Source organism: Chroicocephalus ridibundus, chromosome 5 (genome assembly GCF_963924245.1).
Source record: "Chroicocephalus ridibundus chromosome 5, bChrRid1.1, whole genome shotgun sequence".
In the NCBI taxonomy this organism is placed as follows: domain Eukaryota; kingdom Metazoa; phylum Chordata; class Aves; order Charadriiformes; family Laridae; genus Chroicocephalus; species Chroicocephalus ridibundus.
This window is the reverse complement of record NC_086288.1, coordinates 27,059,863-27,087,625: the sequence shown is the minus strand read 5'-3', so window position 1 is coordinate 27,087,625 and position 27,763 is coordinate 27,059,863. Positions and strand designations below refer to the sequence as shown.

Genomic DNA, 27,763 nt, shown 5'->3' with positions numbered 1-27,763 from the left:
CTTCAGCTCAAGATCTTTAATATTGCTTTTAGCACGGAAATCTGTGTGAAGTGTCTACAAGCAACTACAGAAGAAGCATAGCAGAGCAAAAGGTCGAAATATAATTAGGCACTTCTTCCACATCTACAGCCTTTATGTTGTATGCAGCCATCATAGCTACTTTTTAATAGCAAGAAGAAGAGATTATTATAATCTCAAGGAGTTGGATACTTCTGTTTTCTTTTTTCCTGGAAGACAGGAAAATAAGAAACAAGCGTGCACTCGCTGTTACATTTCACATGTAAGGGAGACACGGACACATGATCTGTGATGCCTTTGTGCTGCCCTCAAACATTGCAGCCAACTATACAAGCAAAGAATTTGGCTTCATACTAAAAAAAGGTCACTCAGACATCAAGAGCAATAATGTTCAGCTCAACCACCTCATGAAAGCTATACCCCTTTTCCATTCCAAACAGTTGTTTTCTCATTGTAAGGGGAAAGGCAGTCACAGGAGACAACCTATGCTAAAAGGAATGCTACAGGAAGATTTGCAGTCAGACTAAAAATTACTTACAGAAGTAAAAAAATACCCCTGTATGAAGAAAAGCATCACTGGTCAATATATAAACAAGTCTGGACTAATGGCTAATGTTTCATCATAGCTTTGGAAATAAAGCATTGGCAAGAAACTAAAGGAAAACTCCACAGACACTAAATGCCCAAACTATAGACTCTCATACATGCTTAGGAAGAAAATAATTATAAATTTGTTTATTAATGCTACTTCATTTTACAACTTCATCATTTATCCTTGCTAAATGCAGCCTTATTATGACATATGGATTTCTCATGTGAAATTCCAACACAGACTTGATTCAAAGCAGAATACACTCAGCCCTTGAAGTTCTGCTCATATGCAGCTCTTCAAGTCAAATCATGTAAAACCTTCAGCCTTTTGATGACTTGCACCTGTCTTACAATATTTTTGAAGAATCCCTGGCTACTCAGAAATTGCTTTTTCCCCTGTCTAATAACCTCTTCTGTAATGTAGTTTCACTTCAAGTTTGCCAAAAGCACATTAACAGCAAGGATGGCATAAGGAAATCTAATCCAATCAATGAGCAGACAACTGTTTAATACAGCCAAATAAAATGTACTCATCCGAATCAGTCAGATCATGTTTTCTCCAAACTAGTAAACAGCTGCAGACACAGTCTGCTTCCCATCAAATCTTCCGTGTATAACAAACTATACCTTGTATCTCTGATGGTTCACTAGTAATTTTTCAAAACCATGACTTTCAAAACATATGACAACTATATTTTATTGAAGAAAGGAATAGGCTCAGACTGCCCAAGCCACAAATTGAAGACCAATCCAGAAAAAGTCTATTGTAGGTGCCAAAAGTCTGCTGAACGTCAGTATTTGCTGGCATTTTTATTATTATGAATACAAGTGCAGACCAGCTTCTTCAAAGAAGAAACACACTTCAAGCATGACGGAAAAGGAAAAGCTCACAGCTCCTATTATAACAGCACAGGAGCAGAGAAAATGACTCCTTTAACACTGTCTGGAAAAGGTATCCCAAAGGAGTAGTTGTAAATGTGTTTAAAAGATGGAGAACCTTAAAAATAAATTTACGTCTTACATTCTGGTCTGTGGTATCAACAGTGCTAAAATAACTAGCAACTTTGAAAATCTAGTAAAATTTTTGACTGCCACAAACATGAAAACTACCCTTAGTGAGACTGTTAAAGTACAAAACTTTTACCCACCATAATTTTGTGTCTTCTTTTCAATTCGTTCACAAGAAAAAATCCTTGCATGCGCAAGACAACACAGAGGAAGCAAGCCAGACCGAGACATGTTTTCAAATCTCTGAACAGCAGTAAACTATTATAAGCTTAAATCAGGTATTTACTATTTTTGCTTGACCATGTACATAAATTCCTAGCTCTTTAAAAATTTAACTGACTCCTGAACATACTTCAGAGAGCTGATTTTGCACTAATGTGACTGTTATAAACTAAAATTAAGTGTATGCTTTCTTTGACTCAGAGTAACAAATGGGACAATAAATCAGGAATAAACAAACAGGAAACGATGACCCAGAATACAATCTAGAGGACAATGGAGATTGGCCTGATAAAAAATGGGACATCAATGCCTAGAATTCTTATCCTAACCTCTCCTATCCTAGAACTCTTATCCATGGTTGCAGCCTGAGTTCCCTGTGGCACACAACTCCAAAAGAGCTTCCCTGCTGTTATTGCGATGCCCTGTGGAAGCACAGCAAAGAAAATTGGAATTAATGTCACTTTTAGAAGCACTAATTGTAGTTTTGATGTCTACATGGCTATTCCCTGAATAAAACACAGACAACATCGGAGCTGTATCTGGTTACTTATGATAAGAATTGCTAAGAGCTGATACATTTCATTCATTTGAGAGTTCTTGAAATTTACCTTATAGAGTTGTTAGGTAATGAATAAAGTCTTGAATGTATCACAAATCCATGTTCTAGAAATTTTTTGTTGCTATCTATGCTCAGTAAAAATGACTTACTGCAGTGTGATACAGCAGATAAAATAAATGGTTAGAGCTCTAATTTCCAGTATTCGGCCCCTATGTGCAACTGATTCATCAGAATTAGAAAACTCTGAGGTTAACCGAACAAAGAACTCCAGTGCATTTTTTTTTTTAAATATCATTTATACCTTAAGGAATGTGTGCTACACTTGACGCATGACTTCAGGAAAGATTAACTGCAAATAACTACCAAACAGCTGTACAGCCTGTTTTCCAGTACGTATGGAAAGATAAGACAGTACATAATATAATGCCTTGAATTTCAGCACTAACAATAGAAGATTTCCTGATGATTTTATATCAGCTTGTGGTACAGGTGCAAAGGACTTAGGTTACTGGCAAGTGTAAAGAAAATTAATCTAGAAACCAGAAGAGCAGCTTCCATAAACAGTTCATAAAATTAATTGCAATAGCATACACATCAACTCCGGATGTGTAACCAGCTATGCTATCATTGACCAATACAATCAGAATAGATGGGAAAAGAAGCCAAATACTACCCTCCAAAGGTAATTGATATAGACAGATCATATAACCAATAACTGGGAATTGATCCATCCAAGCTATTTCTGGAAATTTATGGGTCTCGCATGAGAACCAAAAGTGTCTGTTTTCATTAAGAAAATACAAGTAGAGGGAAAATATCAGTCTTGCAAGAAACTTCATTTGAAGTTAACATAATTTAGCATTTAGCTACTACTGCAAAAGCTGTAATTTGTGTAGATGAATCACTAATGTCTCTTAAAGCTATGAAGAGGCTATATTTTAGTCCTATACCTTGGGTGACTACAACTTCCTGAAGAAATCCCAATCTGCTCACTAAAAGAAAGATCAAATAGTAGAATAACTTATTTCAGTAAAAACTCTTTCAAGCGAAGAGGAAAAAATAAAGCCAGGCTTTATGCATCTACTCTCAACAGAGCCACAGCCCAAATAGCTGAAGTAACTGTTACAAACTAAATAATTTCTTTAAGCATGTCAAAAACCCAAAGTTGCATACCATCGTAAATTATCTAAAAAACATCTCAAAAAATCTTTCTAAATACCACAAAACACATGCTGGTATAGAGGGGCATAATGGATGTGCATACAGACCACAACTGTTACTTGAGAAAGTTTTGATTATAGAATTATGATAGAGAAATATAATTCCCCCCCCCCCCCCCCGCCTCAGAAAAGGATATCTTGCCCATTGCAATTCTAAAGCTACAGGATTAAATTGCAACAGAAGTTGTCAGAATCTATGTAAGTATACTGTATCAAGCAATTCAAAACAAATTAAAATAGCTACATGCATACTTTTTCAAAAACAGGCAAGAGGCAGCAGACAGTCTGGGCTGCTTCTCATCTGACACCAAGATACACATGTTCAAAGAACAGCGTGAGAACTAAATGAAAAAGGAAAGAAAAGTGCTTCTGATGCTTTAACTATTTCTGGAACTTTGCACAATCAGAATTGGATGCAAAACTGTATGAAGGCCTGTAATATATAACACGCATGAAAATCCCTTTACACCTAAATACCTCTCTATCTTATGAAAAAAATGGAAGCCATATTTGCCTAACATTCCTCAAGCTATAAGTCCTCTGCAACACAGACTGTCATACAAGCTTAAGTTCACAAAAAGCTAACGCACAGACAAAGGGCATTGTGCATTTAGATTTATCTCTGCCAGACAACATAGTCAGCATCCTATTTAGGGGTTGCAAGACTTAAAAGGCTACAGGCCCAGTTTTACTCCCTTTATACAAATCTAATTTGGGATGAGTCACAAGAAGCCTGTCTGCACGGTACCTTATCAAACACAGCCCACCCGAGAGGCTTAATGTTAAGTGCAGTTAACCAGGAAGACGCACAAAAATTTGTTGATTATTTTACTGAGTAATCATCACCTCTACGCTTGCATGAATATCAAGAGAGATGAAATCCAATGCTTGCTATAAACTTTTCAGAAACTAGAATGAAGAGACTTTGGATTTTTCTAGATGTGTTTTATATTTATGTATTTGTGTGTTCTGGAAATAACCAGTTAGCATACAATGCCTTGCTATCCCAAATGGAAATAATATTTCTCTTCTTCCACTCTTCACATTTTCTGTGTTACACATTCTTTAGGACAAGAGGCCACTTCTTTGCTCCAAAGGTAATACTTACAGTTAACACTTTCAGCAACACGTCTGATGGAGATTTTGTTTGTTTGTTTCTTTAAGATACAGCTCAACTATTCTATACATCCTAGTATGAAAGCAAATATTCTCGACATCCAGCCTTTGGACCTGGTTTTGACCAAACCCGTGCTGAAGTGACTATATTCGCCCAAATTCAAATCACTTACTACCACCCTGCATATGTATCTGACATCCTGTGCACTCTCTAGTTAATAAATTAATATATTTCTGCATATGAACACACCAAATTCTGCCTTTTCTAGTGAAATTTGTATTTCATCATCTGGCAGACATACAACCTTCAAATTAATTCTTAGGAAGACACTTACGCTGTCATAGGTCTGATTTTAGAAAACCCAAAACCACTATTGCAAGACAGACAGGATTTGGAGTTACAAAGTATTTCAGTTGTAAGTAAGCTCCCCACAACTCTTCTAGCTTTTAGAATTATACGGAAATAAGTCCTCCCTCTTTCAGGCGCGCATTTATCTGATAAACAATGTCTTTAGGTTAAGCTTTAAAAGAGTAAAATTTATATAAACCAATAAAAGTTAAAAAAAAGTCCAGGACTTTGCCACAGATGATATGTGAAATTATGGTGTGCAAATTTGAGTTTAGCTCGACACCTTACCTGACTGGCTTTCTTTCTCGTAGCAAATCTTCCAGGCTCTTTTCACAGTGTTCAGCTGCCACAACCAGTCTCTCTAATTGGAAAAGTAAAGAGAAAAAGCATAAGAGGACTAGAGTCCAAATGAGACAATGGGAGTACAGGCTTCTCAGTCTACCGATTTGGCAAATATTAAAGTATTTTGACATACATCGTATGGAAAATTACAAATAATTAAAAGTTAAAGATGTACAACTCCTGGATTTCACCACCATTTTCATTTATGAGATACAGCAGATTATCTTTCTTGTTTCCTCATTGTAAATCACTGTAAATCCATCTGGTAACCTCCTAATAAATGTTGAACCCCTCAGCCAATGTCAGTCAGATGTGACTTAAGAATAGAGGTCTCAAAGAAGATAAGCATCTACAAATTTGCAGAAGTCTGTCTCTGGGTCGATGAGAGAGACTCAAAGTAACACCAGCTTTGAGAAAAGGGACCCAGTGAGCACAGGAGTTTCAGTCCTGATGGGCCATCTAACACACTGCTATCTCTAGCACCTCTTGCCCAGCAAATAGCTATAGGACCTGCAGGGGTCCCACGTGTTCCAAAGATTGATGGGCTGGCTCTGAATACAGAGGAAAAGACAAAATAATTGTTGCACTGAAGACAGCAATTATAAAGTAGGCAAAGACAATAGCATAAGGTTTTACATGGGGATGTGAGATAACTCCTAAAGCTAGGCTTTGCTACTTCCACAGCTTGTAGAACAGCTAGTAGTGAATGTTCAGATTCAAAACTAAATCAAACTAAACTTTTTCAAACATATTTTTATAAGAAGGCTGTTACAGTAAGATAAAGATGGAAAATACTTTGACGAACACAAGTCATCACGTTAAAGCTGGAATGCTTGCTACTCAACTCTTTGTTTCTCCTTTTTGAAACCCAAGGGTCGCTTAAACTTTCTTTGGAAGCCTTCTACAATACTAGCAAAGATTTACAAGTAGTTTAATTTTAAGGAAAAAAAAAAGATTTCAGTGTGAATGTTTTTCTGTTACTTTTATGTTCCCCTTTTGAGGGTCTTTTGGGAGGAATGCATATGTCTAATTAATATTTTTTTTTTTTTTGCACTGTTTTCCTAGTCTGCGTTAGTATTTCTCTATAAGGGTAGAAAGATTACATTTACAAGAGAAAGAACATTAAATCGCTGTGCATAGGATTGACAAGTGAAAAATTCTGTCAGTATCATAATGATAAAATTTGCCACCAAATTTTCCATATTATTTGAAACTGACTAACTGCCATTCCAAGCACTAAGAACAGAACAGTCTCCTGACTGTGGTTAGGCATTTTACTTGCTATTCTTCAAGTTACTTCCATTATCAGAAGATACCTTCTCCTTCATATTTATACATACTCATAAACCTTCCTGTCATTGACTTTTCATTGTCAAAAAGGCCACATTTTTGTATTTAACTGTATCTTTCATTTACTAAGTGTTATGTTAGCTAATGTTTCTTAACCTTTTATCTAGACAGCATTGTAAGAAAATCCCATTTTCCATTTTTTCAAGAGGTACTAGTGAAAACAAGATGAAAATGAGTAATCTTTCTAGATCTCCTGGCTGCAGAAAATGAAAAATTTACAAGTTTGAGAGCAAATGAAAATACACAAAGAACCCCCCACCCAGCAGAAAACTTGAGTGTTTGGAGTTGGCAATCTCCTCATTTTCTAAAAATCTAAAACATCTTATCATACTGCATTCTAAAAGAGAAAAAGTTACTTGCACTACTTTATGAGACCCTTTAGCTAATCAAACAAATACATGCAAAGCACTTTTTTATGGGTACATTGTTTATTCAAAAGTTAAAAGTGGCAACCACTTAAACTGTCACAGGCATTGCAGCCTTTTTGTGGAAATGAAGTGCTGTACTCCTGCTGAGCTTGCAACAGAATAAGATCATCTGGAGCAGAAAAAAACAACTCAAGCCTTGAGCAAACAATAAGTGTGATAACAGTTACTAAAAAAAATAAAATAATAGAATAAAATAAAAGAATAAAGTAATTGTTAGTGGGAGAGATCTTAAAGAGCTAGAGTAAAAAAAAAAAGTCAAGCTTGCAGCCAAGACACAAGATGACTGACACGACAAGAATGGCTACAAACCAAGTACAAAAAACCTAACCATCACATGAAAAAGTTCACAAGATTAGAACATGGGTGTAGGAGCTCGGCATCAAAAATGCGTGCATTTCAGTGTCCCACACAATGACATGGCACAGCAACTGAGTACAAAAATTTTACAGTGAGATATAAGAAGAAGAAAGTTCTTAGCTTTTGTTAGCATAACGCATAACAAAAGAAGACAGACAACTTACCCCTGCCTTGATTCCATAGAAAAGAAACAAAAGCACCAGTACTGCCAGTCACAGCAAAGGTATACAGTCATTTTAAGACTGAAAACCAGCCACTTTCTGGTGCTATAAAGGCAATATTCTGCTCAGTCACCTTTAGATATATTGCCACAAAAATATAACTGTAACCATAAATAACATTTCCTTATTAAACAGATACTCACCATGTTTACCTCTGGTAATGTCAACATACTGGCAAAGCCTGGGATGGGTGATTGTTTTAAGGATTTGAAATCTCCCCAAAATTTTGATGGAATTAGGTGTCAGAGGAAGGCCATTACTTCCACAAACATCATGTGGCAGAGCTGAAGCGAAGAAAGTGGAGGCACCCATCTCGGTATCTTTTAAAGGAAACATCTTTTTCACACAATCTTAAGTCCTTTGGAGCAATTTGTGTTCCTTAAAAGAAGAACACAGAGTTCTTATGACTCAGCTTACTAAATAATGCAGTTAAAATGTTTTGTTGTTTTTTTTTTCCCCCTCTGTTATGGGGGAATGGGACATTTTTGTAATAATAATACAATACTGCTTCATAATAAACACTACATTTAAAGATGAAAATACAGTGATAGATTTAAACACACATTTAAGAATCAAATAAAACTATTTTTAAGAGCAGATAAATGCTTTAATCCAAGCAATCTTCAGACAACTACTGCAATATTTATTTATTCAAAACCAGTAAAGGCACCAAACAGAAAAAACCTCTTCTAAAATACCATCTTGTATCAGCAGCTTACCACAGTTTTGGTGATAATCAGCGTCTATTTGCATTTCTAATATTAAAAGTTATGAAGTAACAGTCTTCTGTCCTACCACCATTTCTAAACTGCTAGCTCACACAGTGACTCAATAACAAATTGAGGAAGTAATCTACATTAAATATTTCTGTCAAGCAAAAGAAATGAGCTTGCAACTTAATTCCAGGAACAGTTAGTTTCACGACCATTTTTCTCTCTGCTCTGAACTATGCATTTCAAATCAGTGCAAGTTAAACGTTTTCTCTGCATTTTTCCACAACCAACCACTACGCCATTCAAGAATATGAAAACCTAAAACATGCAGAAGTAGCCTCAGGTAAAAATACCTGACCTCTTTTTACTTGCAAACTAAGAATTTAATCTGAAGCACCAAGTACCAAAATCCAAAAACCAAATCAAGCCGCTGCTCAGCTCATTAATGAGCTTATGCAGAAAAGTACCATCCAGCTCACTTCAACTCCAGAGACATTACAGATTCTGGAGGCATCTGTGCATACAATCATCTGAAATAGTCCACTGATGTGAAAAGCACATCCCACTCTTTTTTCAGATACAGAATAGTAATTATAAGCTCTAAAGAGTAGAAACAGATATGCAGTTCCTTCACGAAAAAAGGAGTAAGAACCCTCAGGATTTGAAGCCCATAAGAGAAATAACATGAAAAGCTTAAAGTATAAAACCAACATAATTCTTTCAAAGCAGATGTGATAATTTTTTTATCATTTTAGGGGCTTTATGAAACAAAAACCAAGTAGAACAGGATTATGCAGAGCACTAATGAAGCTAAGTGCTACTTCATATTATTCTTTCAGCCAAAATCAACCCGCTGCTTTCAGGAAAAGCTGTTCTCTCATGAGAAAGTCACACAGGAGAAAGAGAGCTGTTTAGTAGTTTATTCTCTAAGGGAATAACCTTTTTCCTAGCACAAAATTCCTGTTAAAAACCTACTAAGTTTCTTTTGTGAATCTTAATTGACAGAGTGACCCCATAACAGGTTGCATAGAGATCCTTATATACCAAACATATTTACTAAGTCTATACAAATGGAAATTATGGAACATATCTTCTATTTTCATTAATACAGTTCAATTTAAGATACAAAGCAAATATAAGACCGATCTCATTTGTGGCTTTTTTTTCCCCCCTGAAGAAACACAGACATGAGATATCCACATTTAAATTCTAACATACATCATCACATTGAATATGAATGCATAGCATTAAGGAATCAAACTTTAAAAAAGGAAGAAAATAAATCTGAAACAGCCTTGAGCATTGGAGTTTTTATAGTAGTATTTTTGTATTAAGAGTCTTATTTGTAAAGACACAATGCTTTCTTATCTCATCAATATTTAATATTTTTTGAAGTGATTTTTAGGATGCCAAGAATGCAATTTACAGGTAAAACATCCATTGGAAAGACATAAATTGGACTGAGTGCAAGCACAAAGATTTATTGGCATGCAGTATGTTCCAGTTGGAGAGATTTAACTATGTAATTATAATAAGACCCACATTCCTGTAAAAACATGCACGTCTAGCAAATTGACTACCTGGCTTCAGAAAGAAAATATATATTAAGCATGAAGAGAAAAAAAAAAAACAATCTTGATTTAGAGAATGAATTATAATCTAGGTTGGCACAACAGTCTTCTAATAACTGCTCTAAAACAATAAAAAAAAAGTTAATATGATCAGAGTTGAGGGGAGGAAGAGCAAAATTATGCCAAACAGTGAGATACATCATGTCTTTAAAAGGTTAAATACATAATGTACAATACATTTATTCAGTTAAGAAATGTTTTTATTTTTCCTGCAGAAAAATAATCTGCTAGATAATACTTCTCTGATACGTTGTATCTGCATTCAGCTGACATTTAGAAAGGCATTTTAATATAAAGAATTGTTAAATATCATCAATTCAATAACCATTTTAAGAGATTACACTTTTCTCATACTCCAGATCACTTGGTCTACAGGGATGAACTATACCACCTGCAATACTTTCAACTAGAAAACCGCAGATTTATCACTCACTTCCTTTCGTTAGGAAGCACACAGGAAAAAAAAGGAAAAAATGTGAAATGCAAGCAATCTTTCCTCTCAGCCACCTAAAGGAATCAATAAAGAATTTTAAAAGGTATACATTAAAAACAAGTTCTCTTATAGAGTTAATTCTGCAGAACCCACTAAAGCAATGAAAAAAAATGCTCTCTGATGATGTTCAGTGAATAGCTACCTTCACAATTAAACTCTGATCTCTGTCCTTAACTCTCAACGTCAATAAATTACAGGGACTGACTTGAAAAATAAACCAAGTAACTCCCAAATTCAAAACTTAATCCTTTAAAAAGGGCCACATATTAGAGCTTAAGTGAAAGGGTTTTTTTAACTAAATTATTTCAGGCTAGTCATTTCTCCAGTTACTTACTGACATTTCTAAATTCAAACAGAAGTGCTGAACATATTTTAAAAATTCATCTGAAAAAAGATCTTATCTATTTTTAAATTGTGAGGGTGGTTTTTGTGTTTTTTTTTTTTTTTAATCCACATCAAAGTCTGACACAACTATAAACACAGAGAGTGCTACACATCCTCCTCATGTTCAAGGCACACAATTTTACACCTCAAACTCACCTTTTCTATACAGAAAAGACACATATTGCATTAATTTTATTATTTGGATGAACGAATTATATCCTGCAGAATTTACCTATTACTTTGAAATAGGAAGAGAAAAAGGAAGGTTTGTTACTTTAAACTGACACCAGAAACAATTAAGGCAAATTAAGTTTTGGAATTGAATTCTGGAAATTCAATTCTGATAATCCAAAACAGTGAGAATAGAAGAAACAGCAAAGACTTGTGTTATTAGTGTCATCTAAAATTACGGAGTCACTGTTTCCAAAGCACCGTTTATTCTGATTATGAGATAGTCTATCACATCTACAAAATAGGTCTGGTATAAAGATTAGAAATCCAGAAACGGCCTGCTTTGCATCCCACCTCTGACTGACCTTCCTTAGCCCACTACCTCCATTCAAATCTCCCTTAGAAACCTTTACAGTACACAAAAACACTAACCAACACTTAGCAAAATCCACCACAAACAGAAGACCTTTATAAATTCCTATTTAATATTCAGATTAGCATTATTTTGATAATCTTTCATTTGATAGCTTTGCCATGCCCAACACTGATAAATGCAATACAAAAGGTAGCCCCTCATCTACTGAGCAACTTACTCCTCTGAATAACTACTACTCTCAGAGAACAAATATTTTTTCTTTACAGTTTAGCAGTTTCTAGCCATCATGTACAACTTTTTCACTGCAGCAGTACTAAGGCAATTGAGTCAATGGACACTAAGCACTTTGCCCTTAAAAAAAATTAGTTAATCAAAACATGGAAATTTGGTTCTCAGAAGCAAATATTGCACATACAAACAGAGCAACCTGAATGAATCCATCCTGTGAAACACACCTGTGGTTTCTAAAGTGTCCCCATGGAGAAATAAAGACAACTAGCCATGCGGGCTAATATGTGTTAGTAATTTGAAATGGCTTGTTATGTAAATGCCTCCTGAGCATCCAGGTGTAAATGTCCCTTGCCTAATGAAGGCAGCTTTTCAGAATTAAAACATAATTACAATCAGTACTGCTACTGCTATTGAATTATTTTTTAAAGCAATTGTGGACAATTTCAGGATAAAAGGTGGCCTGAACATCCTATGCTTACACTGTTTTTTTATTAAATCACAGTATTTTCACAGTAGGCCATTTCATAAGAAGAAATTTTTCCACAAGATATCTTTTCTTCTGCTCTTAAGTCTTAAAACATTCCCGTTGCAACTAGAGTAATTACTACTGTATAAAGTAACTGAAATAAAATATGCTATTTTAGCTACAGTGTTGCTACTTCACAAAAAACCAAAACTGTGATTTGCCTCCCAGTGTTCACCATCACTCAGCTATTCATAAAGTTTATTAAAATGTATAACAGATACTGAAGAAAAGTTGAATTCAGATTCCTATGGAAGCGAGCACAGAAAATAAGTAACAGTTTGTTAGGACAACCAAAATAATAAGCTGGGAAACATTCACTTGATAAAATGAAAAATATTAACTAATCACCTTAATTTTTGCAGTGGTTAGGGGGACTGTCTTAAATTTAGTTCACCTCAAGTTTTTTTTTCATCTGCAGTATAAACATCTACTACAAACACCACTTGTACTACAGAGATTTCATAAAATGGCTTAAAAATCTAAATGTAAGCAGTACTGTGTTTAACCAAATGTTTTCCCCTGTGGCATAACATCAAAACATTGTCTTTTACAATATTTCCAAAGTTCTCTAACATTCACTGATGTAAGAAGTATATTACCTATAAATAAAGAATAACTATGGAATCATAGGCAGATAATTACAGACCATACACACATTAGGCATACTTATAAAAAATTAATATTTTTAATCATTATTATTCTGTCCAAACTAATACATTCAGGGCAGAAAGAAACACTTTGCTTCAGATTCCAGCTACACCAATTCAGCAACAGATAGAATAAATAAGTGTGCCAAAATTTTCATTATAAAACTGTTACTTCAGATAAACAGAAAATGCAAGCCAGATTTTGACAAGGCACCAATGCCATTATTTCATCTTCAATGAATACACAAATTTTTGGGGGAAAAAAAAAAAAAGACAGGTATCATGGTGTTTTTGGCACAGTAACTGACAAATATTTAAAGAGTTATTTCATTAAAATGCTAAATAGTAATTCCTTTCCGTACTCTTGTAGGGCTAGTAAGGCATCATTTCACTCAAGTGAAATGTAAGCCACCAAAGATTTTAGAAATGCCCTCTCCATAGTACATGGAGAATTTTGTCATATATACATGAAAGCCTCTGTGTAGGTATTTCCAGAAGAGTTACTGGTGGTGTTTGGAACATTTACAATGTTACCACATAGACTAAAACATTGCTACTTTGACAGCAGCAATAAAGGTTAGTGAGACTTACAGACATCTCAAGTTTCATATCTGCAGCTAGAATATTTAGCTAATAGAGAAAAATAACACCTGGATAGCATGAAGAAAACATATAACCTAATTTTGATAGACCAGGATACTTTTAGTCACATTTATTTTACAAATATGTTATTTCTTTTACCTGTTTGTCAGTGTCTTTTGGTTACAGCCTATCTGCCTGTTCTGCTACGTCAGTGTCCCTACACACATAAAAAGATGGGTTTTGTTACCATTTGATTTATGCATTATACACAGCTGCTCAGGAATTAAATCTACTAAGAGATAAATTAATTTTAACCAGTTTGCTAAATGACTGGTAGAAATGCTGGTAACTCCGGGCACCCTTGCTAACCTCTCAGTCCCTATAAGCGCACTCGCCACAGACCTCCCACCCCCAGCCCTGAGGCACTGCGCCCAGGCCGGGGATCGCAGCCCAAAATAGAGCCCGGGAAGGCGCGAACCGGCGCGGCTGCCTTTCCCGCCGGCCCCGCACACCTCACGGCCCTGCCGGGGAGCGCTCGCCCTGCGGCCCGGCCCCACCCGGCCGCGCTCCCGCCACACTCGCCGGGCCGGCCGCTCCCTCAGCCCCTCCTTCACCCAGCGGCCACCGGCGGGCACTCCCTCGGCGGGGGCTGCCAGGCTGGGCCCGGCCTAGCGGGGCCGGCGGCGGGGGTACCTGAGGGAGCGCCGCCGCCCCACCAGGCTCCGTGGCGTCACTGCATCCCGCCGGCCGCCGGAAGGACCCTGGTGTAGAGGCGTCCTACACGATCCCTGATCTGTCTTTTTGTTTGGGCCTTTTAAAAACAGGCCTAACCCCCGCGTGTGTACTCTGCCAGTACTCTGGGAACGACGTGATGAGCACCTTAGCCGTAAAAAAAAAAAAAAAAAGCTCGCTAGGGGCAGTGAGGCGTTCCCGGGCGACTTCTTATCAACCTCAGGCGCTCGGTTGGGCAGCCCGGAGGCGGGGGTCCTTTTTCCCTCAGCGGGTGAAGGAGTGTGGTGGCGGCTCCGTTCATGTGAGTGTCTGTCGGTGGGGCCTGCTGGCGCCCGGCTGAGTTTCAACACTGAGAGCGGCTTCGTCCCTCAGCGCGCCCGCGGGTGCCTTAGTTCGGTTGCCCGTCGCTGAGGGTGACTGTGTCGCGGCGGTTTGATGCCCCGGGGCTCCCCCGCGGGCTAGGCCGAGTTCTCTGGGGCGGGCAGGTGGGACCCCGGCAGGGCCCTGATGGTTTTCTTCGAGCCGCTGGCGCAGTGTGTGTGGGGGGCGGCTGGAGCAGAGATTCCTCGTAGGCCGTGTGCGGTGGCGGTGGTCGTAGGTAGGCCGCTGCTGTCCCTCTGAGGGGGATTTTCCCTGCAGCGCGTGGAGGGGGCATTAGAGGGGGCATTAGAGGAAATGGCATTCATTGTTGTTTAATTTATTTAAGGGATTTAATCTCGGGGCTGCTGTAGCTGTTGGGTGGCATTGCAAACACAGATACTGCACTTTGAGGGGAGGAAACATGCACGTGAAGTGGTTCTTCTGAAGTCAGTTGTGTTTCTTTATTCAGCCCATCAACTGACATGGCAGTTTGGAAGTGGTATAGTGGTGTGCTGTTGAAGAAAATGGTGTAATAGCCTGGAAAGCACAGGCACGGAGTATCCACTGAGCTTTCCATAGGTACAGCTGTTACTAATTTAAAAATAGATGCTCTCTCATATGTACCGTAAATGGTATATATGTTCATTATGCTTTTGCATAGTCATCAGTGTGTGAAAAACAACGTGTAACTAAGTTTTTTGTCCATCCTCAGTAGAGGTACTTGCAAGATTTAACATATAACAGGTACTCTGTACAGGGATGCATGAATTGGATGATGAACTTACGATTTTCTCTTGTTAGGTTGCGTTACAAGTCCACAGCTAACCAGCATATGGCAGTGTTACTGAAGTACTGTATATCTTGAGCTAATCAGTAGGAGTTCTTGTACTGGGTTTAGCAGCTGGCAAAATGAAGAAAATGCTACTGGAAAATAAGTTATCCTTGCATTTCCTGCTCCTTCTGTTTCTTTAACTCAGCTACTTACTATTTGTAATACAATCATTGCTTTTTACAAATAGTTTTGTGGTTCAGGATACTTAAATGAAATCGTAGTAAGGTGAGGCAGTAGTGATTAAATATAGCATCCCTTTTTTGTATGCCCTCATTTTTCACTTACTATATTATTTTACAGTTACGTTTAAATAATAATACATTCTTTGTCAGACCTGTTGGAAAGTAAGCCCCAAATCTGTAAAATAAAACCAAAGTCCCTAAAACTTTTAATACTGGATATTATTAAACACATAAGGCCTTACAAATGAGTAACTGGTAGAACTTTACCAACTATTTGATAAGACTTGTCAAAGTAGGGTTTTTTTGTTTGAGTTTTTTTTCTTGTTGCTTTGGTTTTGTGGTGGTTTTTTATAGCTAACCTCAAGGATCTTTGCTGGTCAGCATGGTTTCATCATAATATAGATCATCATAATATATTCTGCCCACCCTGTTGCACATTAACAATATATTCTTGTTATGGTAATTTTGACTTTGAAGAATTTTAAGAAATATATTGATGAGTTGCCTTGATGTTTTAGCAGCACTGAATCCTGGAGGTGTAAGATGTTGAAGGCAGAGTGGTTTAAGTCAAAATGATTCTTAAAGCTATCTTCAGCAAATTTGGGCTCGGAATGTCTTTTTCCAGTTGTAAATATGAAGCTTGTGCATATTTTCTATATATTGCTATAGGTGTTTCTTTTACACCTTTAAATGTAAACAGAGAAGGAGACAGCTTCTCATTCCCCAGACTGAATGCAGTGGACAGTCTGGGAAGAACAGTATCAAATGAGTAAGGTATTTGCTAAAAAAAGGACATTGTGCAAATCTGAAAATTGTCCATCAGGATGGAAATAATAGGACTCCTGAGTTGTCTAGAGCCCTTTAAGACTTGATGCTTCTGATGATGAACCATATGCTAGTGGGAAAACAATCTGAAAAATAAGTTTAATGCAGAAAGGTATGATGAAGTTGCTTTGACATCATTATAACCCTAATTTATTATGAATTGAACCAGGCAGGCTAATCTAGGGCCTCTTTATTGAAGGGTGGCCAAACAGCCCATGGATATTTCTTCATCCTTTTAATTAGGAGATATTCTCTGTAATGGCTTTTCTCCTAAATATATTTGACTGAAGTCTGTTTAATATATTATTGTTACTTCAATTATATTTTATCCAAGAAAAGACTAGTAATGAAGTTAATTGTATGCCATGATGGGGGGAAGCAAGCAACCCCCTAGGACTTCTTATGCTTTTGCAAAATCCTTTTAATCAATTCATGGCATTTTCATAGAATCGTAGAATGTGTTGGGTTGGAAGGGACCTTTAAGGGTCATCTAGTCCAAACCCTCTGCAGTAAGCAGGGACATCTTCAACTAGATCAGGTTGCTCAGAGCCTCATCAAGCCTGGCCCTGAATGTCTCCAGGGATGGGGCCTCCACCACCTCTCTGGGCAACCTGTTCCAGTGCCTCACCACCCTCATTGTAAAGAACTTCTTCCTGATGTCTAATATAAACCTACCCTGCTCTAGTTTAAAACCATTGTCCCTCATCCTGTCGCTACATGCCCTTGCAAACAGCCCCTCCCCGGCTTTCTTATAGGCCCCCTTCAGGGACTGGAAGGCCGCTATAAGGTCTCCCCAGAGCCTTCTCTTCTCCAGGCTGAACAACCCCAGCTCTCTTGGCCTGTCCTCATAGGAGAGGTGCTCCAGCCCTTTGATCATCTTTGTCGCCCTCGTCTGGACCCGTTCCAACAGGTCAGTGTCCCTCTTGTGCTGAGGGTTTCAGAGCTGGATACAGTACTCCAGGTGGGGTCACATGAAAGCAGAGTAGAGGGGTAGAATCACCTCCCTCGACCTGATGGCCACACTTCTTTTGATGCAGCCCAGGATGCGATTGGCCTTCTGGGCTGCAAGCGCAGATTGTTGGCTCATGTCCAGCTTTTCGTCAACCAATACCCCCAAGTCCTTTTCCGCACGGCTACTCTCTATCGTATCATCCCCCAGCCTGTATTGATAATGAGGGTTGTCCTGACCCAAGTGTAGGACTTTGCACTTGGCCTTGTTGAACTTCATAAGGTTTGCTTGGGCCCACCTCTCTAGCTCATCCAGGTCCCTCTGGATGACATCCCGTCCCTCTGGCCTGTCAGCCACACCACTCAGCTTGGTGTCACCAGCAAACTTGCTGAGGGTGCGCTTGATCCCAGTGTCTAAATCATTGATGAAGATGTTGAACAGCACTGGTCCCAGTACGGATCCCTGAGGGACACCACTTGTCACCCCTCTCAAGGGGGTGAATTTTCTTAAAATTCTTTCTTAAAATCAGTCAGGGATAGAGTCTTTGACTTTCTACTGTCCTGGCAGTTTCACAATATTATGTTTTTCTGAAAAGAGAACTATAAAATGTCATGTGAGTAATGCTCCATCATGCAAGGCGTGTTGGTGGCAGACCTCCCTTTTCCTGCTTTTGTTGTTTCTAAAGTTGCCTGCTTAATATCCTTGGTAGAATCACGTTTTTGAAGAACAGAGTCCTAATTTAGAGAATGTTGAAATACATATATTTAACTGTAACGTTTATCACCGAAATTTCATACTATGTGCTTGACACACTGAATTCCTAATTTAAGTGACACATCATCACAATAATTTGATCAGTCTTTCCAAATTATCGATTAATCTTTTGTTTGATTTCTCCTATAAACTCCATTATTTGTGAATTTGGGGGCTGAGGCGTGCAGTGAGGGTTGTTGTTTCTTAAATTAAGCCTAAAGTAGAAAGTAAAAAAACTTCACGTTTGTATTAGTCTGTAATATATTGCTATACAGCGCAATCATTTCAGTTGGTGTGAAGCTTTAAAACAGCTTCTGGAAATACTGTAAAAATGCCTCAAGATATTTCTGTACTTCTATTATACAATACGTTTTATGCTATAGAACTGTGCTAGATAGTAAGAGGTAACATAAGGTAATAATTGGCTGCAGTGATTTGTGTGTTTTCTTTCTGAATCAACAGACCACTTCTAAGATTGCTGCTCTGTGTAAATTTACTAATCAGCAGTAGAAACAGATTAGAAAAGTACTGGCTTCTCAGGTGTTTGGTTTGGATTTTTTTCTCCCTTCCCTCCCAAAGTAGAGTAAATAATTTTATGGATGGTAATGTTACTCTGGTCACTTCTGAAAAAGCCCTAAGAAGCAGCAGAGATAGCTTGTACATTCTGGAGCACAAGAACTCAAATAACAGTATCAGAATGAAGAGTGGATCTTGAATTGGCAAGAAAAAAAATGTATTGAGATGCAAAATAGGAGATAGACAGCAAGACCTGTCTAGACCGAGAGTGAAAAGAAAAGTTGAGCTCTTGGATGCCTCTACAAATCCCACCTACTTTACAGGTCCCTGTAAGCATACTGGGGAAATACCTATATAATAAAAGTAATGTAAAGCAGTTGTCATAAGGCTTGATCAAGTGTGCAGGAAGACAAATTTGATATCTACCATAATATTTATGAACTTTTCTGATTATGTTTTGATTGCTGTATGTCACAGCTGCCATGTGAATGAATTCATTCACGTTTTCCTCTTCTAAGAAAGTGTTTTCTAAAATGTAAATAATGTCAAATGCTAGGCAACACAGATAAACCCGAGGGGTCAGCCTAGAGGGCAGCTGCTAGGGACATCACATGTGAGGAAAGTAAATAGCGTCTCTTGTTTCTTGTAGTGATATGAATTATACGATGTCAGTCCAGCAGAGAGTCCCAGAAACCCTTGTTTATTCTCCTTCTTAACAGTTACCTTTATGTTTCTTATTACCGTCACCAAGAAACATTTCCCTTGTTAGGTTTCCTGTCATACTGGGAGTGAGAGGGAAATTGGTGTTTAGTTTTCATTTCCATGGTTACATTAGTATTGAACAGTGGGGGGGAAGAGTCTCTGATGTCTTTTTTTTCCCCCTGATGTGGTGGAAGCCATTCTTACTCATAGTTTAATATAGTTTCAAAAGATTTGGATAATTCTCAAAGCAGCCTTCTGAACAAAAGTGCTTTCATTGTTTTGATTTATTTTTTTCTATTTATATAAATATATAAATAATTATTTTTGTGTGTGTGCTTGGGAAAAAGTGCTTTCCTTAAAAAAAAAAAAAAAAAAAAATCCTTTATGGAAAAACTGAAATATGGTTTACTGACAGCTTGGTGACCACAGATCAGTAAGTCATCAGTTAAAGTTTTCCCAATTTTCTTTTCTCTTGGGAGAACAAGAAAATATAATACTGTCTGCATTATGATGTTAGAGGTCAATTTCTTCAGAGTGAGGGTAAAATTAATACATAGGTGTTTTACTTCACAGGTGGTTTATTTATCCAGCTTTCACAGTTATCAAATCTTTGATGTGTTCTCTTCTCCCAAATAATCACTCTTGAATATGCGGAAATATCACAATTAATACATGTTTTTTAAAGTTAAATAAAACACAGGGATGTAAAAGAGGGACATATTGTTGGTTTTGTAATGCTGGGTGTAATGAAAAGACCTTAGCAGAAGAGGAGCAAAAGATCTCAAGTTCATTCTCATCTATTATACCTTAATCACTTCTGACAGATGTTTGCCTGACCTGTTTTTAGTGATATTCTACAACCTCCATAGGCAGGCTGTTCAGTCCTTTACTCTTACTTGAAAGTTTTCCAAATGTCTAACTTAAATCTTCCTTGCTTTTTCCTGTCTGCAGCAGACCTGGTGAACAGTTTAGTCCCGTTCTCATACCAACTTCCTTAGCGTTTGAAGAATGAGACGAAGTCTCCCATCTATCTTCTGTTCTATAGACTAAACAACTACAATTCTTTCAAGCTTTTTTGATCTTCTTTGAAGTGTCTTTAAAAAGTTGAGAGACAGGAAAGGAGAATGTGAACAAAAGCAAATATCTGTGGCAGTTGTGGGGGGTCTTGAGTATGCATGAGTGCAATGTGAATATTGCTTGGGAAGCCTCTTGAGCAGCTGACGCAGTTTGCCTGTAATGACATGTGGCTAGTCAGGCCTTTCCTGATTTGCCTCTCCTTTATTTCCTACTCTCTCCCTCACACTTCTTTTCTAGAGAAATTTCAAGTTTGAGCTGATTATTTTTTTTTTTCCTTTAAACTGGAGGGAAGAGGCGTGGCAAGGGAATAGATTCCAAGGTGAGAAGTTGTTGTCTTTAATGTTTGTGGTATGGTGGTGTGTTAATTGATTCGTTCATTAGTTAGTTGCCTTTACACTTTTTGAGACGTGAAGTCTTCTAATGGTGAAGTCCATAACAAGTGTGAAACATTTTGCAAGCAAGTATTTCCCTCCTGAAAATGTAGTCCTTGTGGTTCCAGTTGGTTGAATAGATCTGATAGAACAAGGGAAAGCCCATTTTAAGCATAATAAAAATGTGCTAGTTTGCTTGGGTAGCGTGGCAGCTCCAAATGTTTTGAGATTGTCACCATATTCATTTGAGTATTCCTAAATTGTCCAAGCATACATGTTAACATTTAAATAAGAAAAGTACCTTGTCTGAGCATGCTTTGTGCTTCTGCAAAATGTTTACAATTCAGTATGGTTAGAAATTTGTAATCAATTATAACTGTGGTTTTAGGCATGGCAACTGCTGGCATTCCTGATGATAAAATTCAGTGTGCCAGTTCCCTGTTCGGTTTTCTAGGGGACAGTTGCTTACAGTGCAAGTCATGGTCTGCTTCTGGATAATGCTCTGTAATACCAGATTGGCCAACACAAAAAGAAATCGGTATAATTTATGGGATTTTTTTCTAAATGCCAGTTTTGACTTTTTTCTTTCTCTTTTTTTTTCCTAAAGAAACCACCTTAAAAATGGCATGCCTTTCAGAACTAGCAGATGTTTCAGTTCTTAATGTCCTCTTACTGTCTTATTGCTAGCTTGTAAAACAGTTTGCAATTTCAGTTTTCAGTATCATATTTTAAATAACTGGCTTGTTCAAATGGAAAAAGAAGAGGAGCAATTCAATTGATTATATGTTCCTTTGTATGCTATTTATTATGCTATGGTAATTAATAATTCTAATTAATAGTTCTAATGCTGCTGCTTACAGGCTAACACTGAGTTCCATTAAGAGTAGTGTGCGACCACCAAAGAATTTGTTTCTGGATCGTCATGTATGTTCTTCCTCTTGAATGTCCTTGGCTCTGTTCCTTTTCTGTTACTCAACAAATCTTGCCTCCTGCCATGAGATCGAGGCAGGAATGGGGGGGATACAAGTAACTAGGAAAGTAAGTCAGCATCTGAATAATCTTTTCTTTGAAATCTTGGAGCAGAGCACCTTCCAGTTCTTCACTTGCATTTCTGTGGTTTGTTTTGCTTGATTCTGTTTTATCAGAATATTGTCAGTTGGTTACTGGCCTTCTGGTAAGGGTAGGTCACCCATTCTGTCCATAGAAACTGAGGAGGGGATGTTTGTCCAAAACCCCTTTGTTGTCCATATGGAGTGTGAACATTATTAATGAAGTTATGAATTACTTTTAAAGGGATAAGTAAGGGAATCATCTCTACCTAAGAGATGAAAGATAAGGTTTCTCTCAAGTTACATTTACAACCTAGAGTCACGACAATCTGAACTGGATCTATTTTGATGATTAAATGAATTAGTGGGGGTCTGTAACAGCAGCTGTAATCACTTGTTGACACTTGCTGTTTCTAAAGAGAATTACTTTGATACCTTACCGAAATGGGAATTGGATAAATTATTCTTTGCTGTGTAGTTTTTGGAGAGAAATTCCAGAAAAGAGATACCTTCTGCTGACCTAGCTTTTACAACTTCTGTTATACTCCACAACTTTGTGTACCATTCTTAAGTTCTTGTGCCACTTCATATAAATTAACACCCTAGAAAGTGTTCCTCGACTTCAAAAACTGTGGAGAGGGAAGCTTAAACTAGCTTTCATACTAGAGAGCAATATATACTGTATTTAACCATCATCTGTTAAACACAATTCATGTAGAAGAACCCATTCTTCTTTCTTCGGAATGCTGGAAAAAACCTGACAGAGATTCTGTGCTGGATTAGAGGAAAATTGAATTCCTCTCGTAACTGCTTCCCTGGAGTGTTGTCTCATATCCTAATTATCTGAAAGGAGACAGATTCTGAGATGCTTTTTACATTTGAAAGCAGCTGGCAATGCATAAAACATCTTCAAAAATTGCCTCAAGTTAGCAAATCTCTTCTTGAGATCATTTGGTACAATCTTTTGGCATAAAACTACCCATTATAGAAGACTTTTATTTCCATTTCCTTCTCATCAGGAGCTTTCCTAACATAACTTCAACTGAGTATGAATTAATAGCTTAAAGATTAGTTTCTGACTTCAAGACTCCCTCTCAGAAATGATCCATGGCTATTGGATCTGGTTTCTATCCCAGAGTGTTTTTCAATTACAGTTTAATATACAGCTTTGTAGTGGCATCTTGTTTCAGACTCTGAAGATAAGTGAGGAGATCATTCAGCAGGTCACTTGGCCAGGGCAGCTAGGGACTGCTATTCCCACAAGAGTGTACGGGCTTGCACGTGGCATGCAAGAGGCACTACGTTTGGCTTGGTAGCAGCCGCTCTGGAGCGAAGGCTGTAAGTTCACATTTGTGCTTGTCCTACCATAAGGCTTGAAACCTTCTGTGTGAAGTGCTCTAGTAATTGCTAACAGTCACACATTAAGGAAGTCACCATTGCCAACTAGGATATGACACTGAATTGTACACCAGGGAAATTAATCTTCTCTTAGGTATTGAATCACCCTGCTACATCATAGCAGGTAAGTAATTTCACATTCATATGACCATCTGTAAAATAATGCTAAAGATAAGAACTAGGCACAGATATTTTTTTTTTCCTTTACATGTAGCTTATAATTAAATTTTTCTGAGAACTTACCTGCAAATTTGTACTTTTTGAAGGTGCTAAACCAAGATATTTTAATTGAAAAAAAATTGTTTTAAAATGGTTGCATTTTTAATAGAATAACTTGGAACACAGCAAAATTATAATTTAGCTCAATTTGTCTTAAACGAAAGAAGCTTTGAATCCATAGATGAAATACAGCTATTCCCCGAAAGCTGCTTAGAGGATTTTTCTGTCAGGTATCATCAGTCTTAATAGCTGGTATCAGCCCTATCAATGCCCAAGACAAGTGCACAAGGGTTTTGTTCGTTTGTGGTTTTTTTTAAGATTTTGTATTGTGTTGTTTTTTTTTCTCTGCACAGATCTAGTATTAAAAGAGGCAAAAATCATTTTCATCCTAGAAGTTTTAAAAGCTGTGAACCTGAAATACTTCTCATTACATGCAACTACCAAGAAGGTTCTGAAAGGCAATTACAGGACTGATTACTTTCTTGGTACCATTAAAAGATACAGTATTGCTGTGCTTTCTCTGAAGCACTGCTTAAGTATTTGTAGAAGACATAGTCCAGAAGTTTACCTAAACTAACATACTATTAATTTAATAACCACTTTGCTATTCTGGACTGTGCCCAAAGGACTACTGAGTTATACTTACTTTGAAATTGGGTTATCAAGTGCTCATAAAACCAGGTATTTAGTTGATGTTCCTGATGTACTGATGTTCCTGATGTACCAGTGAGGGGACATTTTTAGTGAGAAGATATTCATGAACGTAAGCAATGTTAAATTAACAGAGGGAAGAAGAAGGTACAGGCACTGGCCTGTAACAGCTAGAGTTTTGCAAAGGATGCTAAAAGGTTATCCAAAAAACTCTTGGTGTCCTCCTCTAGTTTAGAACATAGAAGACAACTTAGGCCAAAAATGGCCCTTCGAGATCTCCCTCTTTGTTTTGGGTAGGTTATTTCTCTGTGTGTCAGCTAGAATAACTACAATAGTCCAAAGTGTCTTTTGTTTGCCTGGGTTTTACATTTGATTTAGCAGACTTGGCAAATGGATTTGGTTTTCAAAATCTGAAATAAATGTACAAAATTTGAGCAGTGGTTCTCTGTTAATAAAGAATTAAATGATTCTTATTTTAAAAAGAAAAAAAACTGTGTTCAATGTAAGCAGCATTTGCCGTATGGGAAAAAGTGGTGGGGTTTTTTTCTGTATATAAAGGACATCTTTCTGTAAAAATTTCTTTCAAATCCATAGAAGATCTGAAAGCTATGTAATAATATAGCCTTTGGTGGATGTTATAGTCTGAGCAGAAGGAAAACTGGCATTTTGATTTCAAATATCCTTTGAATTGTTACTTTGTGCACTTTATTTAGAAATGATTGCAGGTAGTTGCTATACAGTCTTTGCTTCAGAAGTTGGTTGGTTTGTTTTCCTACTGTGAATAGCAAAGTCTTCATTTGCAGAAATGTAAATCTACATAAAACTTTTTTCTTCAGAGTTCTTTTCTTTTATTTCCAAAAGGGAAAAAAGTATTCTGTATATTTCTACCACACCAGTTAAAATCACTGATCCAAAAGGTAGTTAGTTACAATACTTAATAATTATATCTGGAGATTTTTCTATGCAAATGTGATGCCTGCTAAAAATTTTAATTTTCTTCACCCTGTACGTGATGAAAGGAAAGACCTGTGTCTTGAGGCTGATGCCAGGAATATGTAGTGGTAGATACTGCTGGCATGTGGTTTTGAAGTGACACGTAACTGCTTCTGGCTGCTGAGGATTGGTTGTTGTCGGCCCACTTTAGATTTAAAAGTTAATTGAGGCGTTTCACTCCACAGCTGAATAAATAATTTTCTCTGCACAGGGTAAGTTGGTATCTTTATAGAAGATTTTCATTAAAATATTATCCTCCTGTATTATGAGTAAATTCAACACTGGAAACTACAGTTATTTGTGTGATGAATGAAGCCGGAACGCTGAATGTGTTTCAGAGGGTTTTGCATATGTAAATAAGATACCGCAACTGCAACCTCAAAGTTTGGGGAGGACTGCTTTTCCCCCTAAATCTTTGTCATCTTTTTTGCTCCCCATTAAGAGATGTTTGCCTTTATTCTTGGATTGATTACATACAGACAATGCGCACACAAACACGCACATTTTCAGGTTTAATTTTCTTCAGCTTTTATTTGGCCCACATAAAAGAATACCTAAAGTTTCTGCCTCAGTAAATACCAGCAACTGTTAATGCGGATGTAGTTAGAGGACACCGATCCTTTTGCTGTACATCTGCATGATGTCTGCTGAATGCTTTCGTGAATAAACAGTGGTTATTTTTAACCTTAGCATTTGCTTTAACAGAATGGTTAAATCCTGTTCTCCTTTAGCAGTCCTACAAGATACTACTTTTACATGTAGAAAAGTTGATACTAACGTAAAGGTAATAAATTCAAGATTCTTTTTAACCACAATTGAACTATGTAAGATAACTAGTAGGCAGGTTTCAGACATAAAGAGTATTGTGAATTAAAATTGCAAAGGGGGGATCAATGTTCCTGTGAACTACCTAACCAATACCATTGTTTTGCAGACTGTTGCTGACATAAAGTACATTGCTTAATGGTATTCTTATTTCAAAACCCTTCAAGTTTCTGAGGAGAAGATACCTTTAAAATGTCTTTTTAGCAGGTAGGATGTGACAAGGGTTATTATCCTTATTGGTCTGACAGACCCAAAAGAAAAAGATTGGATTTTGAGAGAAACTTTTAAAATGTATTTTTGTTTTCAAGTGAGACTTGTCTTAGGGAGAGGGGGTAAACTTTTCTTTCTTCTTTACCTTTTTATAACTGCTGTGCCTGTTCTTAATTAAGGAGGTAGTGTGAATGCTCAGCTTTTTAGGGTGAAGTTACAAAAGTCAATAAAATACCTAAGAAACAGTGTTCTGCTTGGTATCAACAGGTAGATTTCAGTGCGGTTCTGATTATTCTTCTGCTATGTGATTTATGGGTAGTTTACTCTGTAGTTATAACAGTAATCTAAAGCTTTCACTCTCCAGTAAAACCATAGAGGGTGAACCGCAGTACAGATTCTTCGATTTCCTGTGGCATATGCTGACCCTGCAGACTTGTCCAGATGCAGCTGGGTGCGCTTATATTTCTGAATTTATAGGCATGTGTGTGTGTCTGTAATTGTAAAGTCCATCACCTGTCGAGGAAGTTTTATGAGGATACTTTGAGGCATGAGTAGCAGCTCCCTTTGTATTTATATTCAGAGATAGCCACTGGATACACCATGGTTTGGAAAATTAATTTTTTATAAATTAAAAATAAAATCCAAACCCAAAAAACCTGTCAATTTTTGATGTAAGCTTTCTGTTCCAAAAAATTGGTTGTATTTTGGGTTTGGAAATTGGTGCTTAAGGTCAAAGAAACAAGGTAGCATGTCGTGGGTGTTGCATCTTTTCCATCATGGGATTTATGTGAGAATTCCTTCTGCACGTGGTGATAGTTTACCATAAAATTCTGATAGCACTATTAAAATATTAATGCAGCAGGATCCAAAAGATACACACTGCTGAAAAAATACATAAGGCTGTCCAACTGTTTTGGCATATGAACTGCTACTTAAATTTCAGACTGCACTATAAAGCACAACCAGATGACTCTCTACTGAACTTCCAGGGGACCTGGCAGATGTAGCGGGCGTGTAACCTGTTGAGGCTTAAGTCAAGCAGTGCAAAGAAGTTGATTTTCTTGAGCTGTGTTGTGAGCTATCCATGTCTATTGAATTACTGGGCAGTCTTCTTAGGTTAATAAATTAAGTTACATATAACTTCGTATATGGTCTTTGTTATTGAAAAGCTTTGGTAGTTCTGAAGGCAAAAATTTTGTTACAAACCACGTCCAAATTGCTTGACTTTTGTCTTAACCTGGACAGAACTCCTTGTAGTCATGTCTCTGCTTTGTTTAGTCCTTGGGGTGTCTGCTCAGAAGTGGGAAAGACTACAAAGTTAATTCAGAATTGAACTGAGACAACCATTAGTAGAATCTTCTCCCTGAATACAAATTTAGCACAAGCTTACAGCCAGGATGTGAATGAATTTGCAAATGTTCTTAACTTACCTTAACCTTTTGAATGTTGCAGCGGTAGTGTGTTAAGATACGATGCAGTTAATTAATATGTTGTGGCATCTACTAAACCTTGAAATGCAAACTTGAACAAAATACTAGAATAATTTTTACTTCTCACTGTTTAGTTTCTGATGGTCTGTACTGT

General features: G+C 37.3%; 2 protein-coding genes across 10 annotated transcripts in view; one reads left to right on the top strand and one right to left on the bottom strand.

Moving 5' to 3' along the window:
- Window positions 1–14,216, bottom strand: part of TBCK (TBC1 domain containing kinase) — a 144,608-nt gene extending 130,392 nt beyond the window's left edge. Inside the window, exons 1-4 of one of the 4 annotated variants that reach the window (XM_063336869.1) lie at window positions 14,048–14,216; window positions 13,695–13,752; window positions 7,925–8,159; window positions 5,372–5,444 (exon numbers count right to left, since the gene is read on the bottom strand). In XM_063336869.1, coding sequence (XP_063192939.1) covers window positions 5,372–5,444; window positions 7,925–8,117 — 266 coding nt within the window. In that variant the 5' untranslated portion in view covers window positions 8,118–8,159; window positions 13,695–13,752; window positions 14,048–14,216. The remainder of the gene's footprint in view (window positions 1–5,371; window positions 5,445–7,924; window positions 8,160–13,694; window positions 13,753–14,047) is intronic. The other 3 variants (XM_063336866.1, XM_063336865.1, XM_063336867.1) reach the window with 3 other exon arrangements.
- A 281-nt stretch (window positions 14,217–14,497) lies between these two features.
- The window catches only part of AIMP1 (aminoacyl tRNA synthetase complex interacting multifunctional protein 1), a 43,848-nt gene continuing 30,582 nt past the window's right edge, over window positions 14,498–27,763 (top strand). Inside the window, exons 1-2 of one of the 6 annotated variants that reach the window (XM_063335735.1) lie at window positions 14,544–14,568; window positions 26,079–26,176. Coding sequence is in view for 1 of the 6 variants with exons in the window: in XM_063335734.1 (XP_063191804.1) it covers window positions 14,567–14,568 (2 nt within the window). In the remaining 5 variants the exon portion in view is untranslated. The other 5 variants (XM_063335734.1, XM_063335739.1, XM_063335738.1 and 2 more) reach the window with 5 other exon arrangements.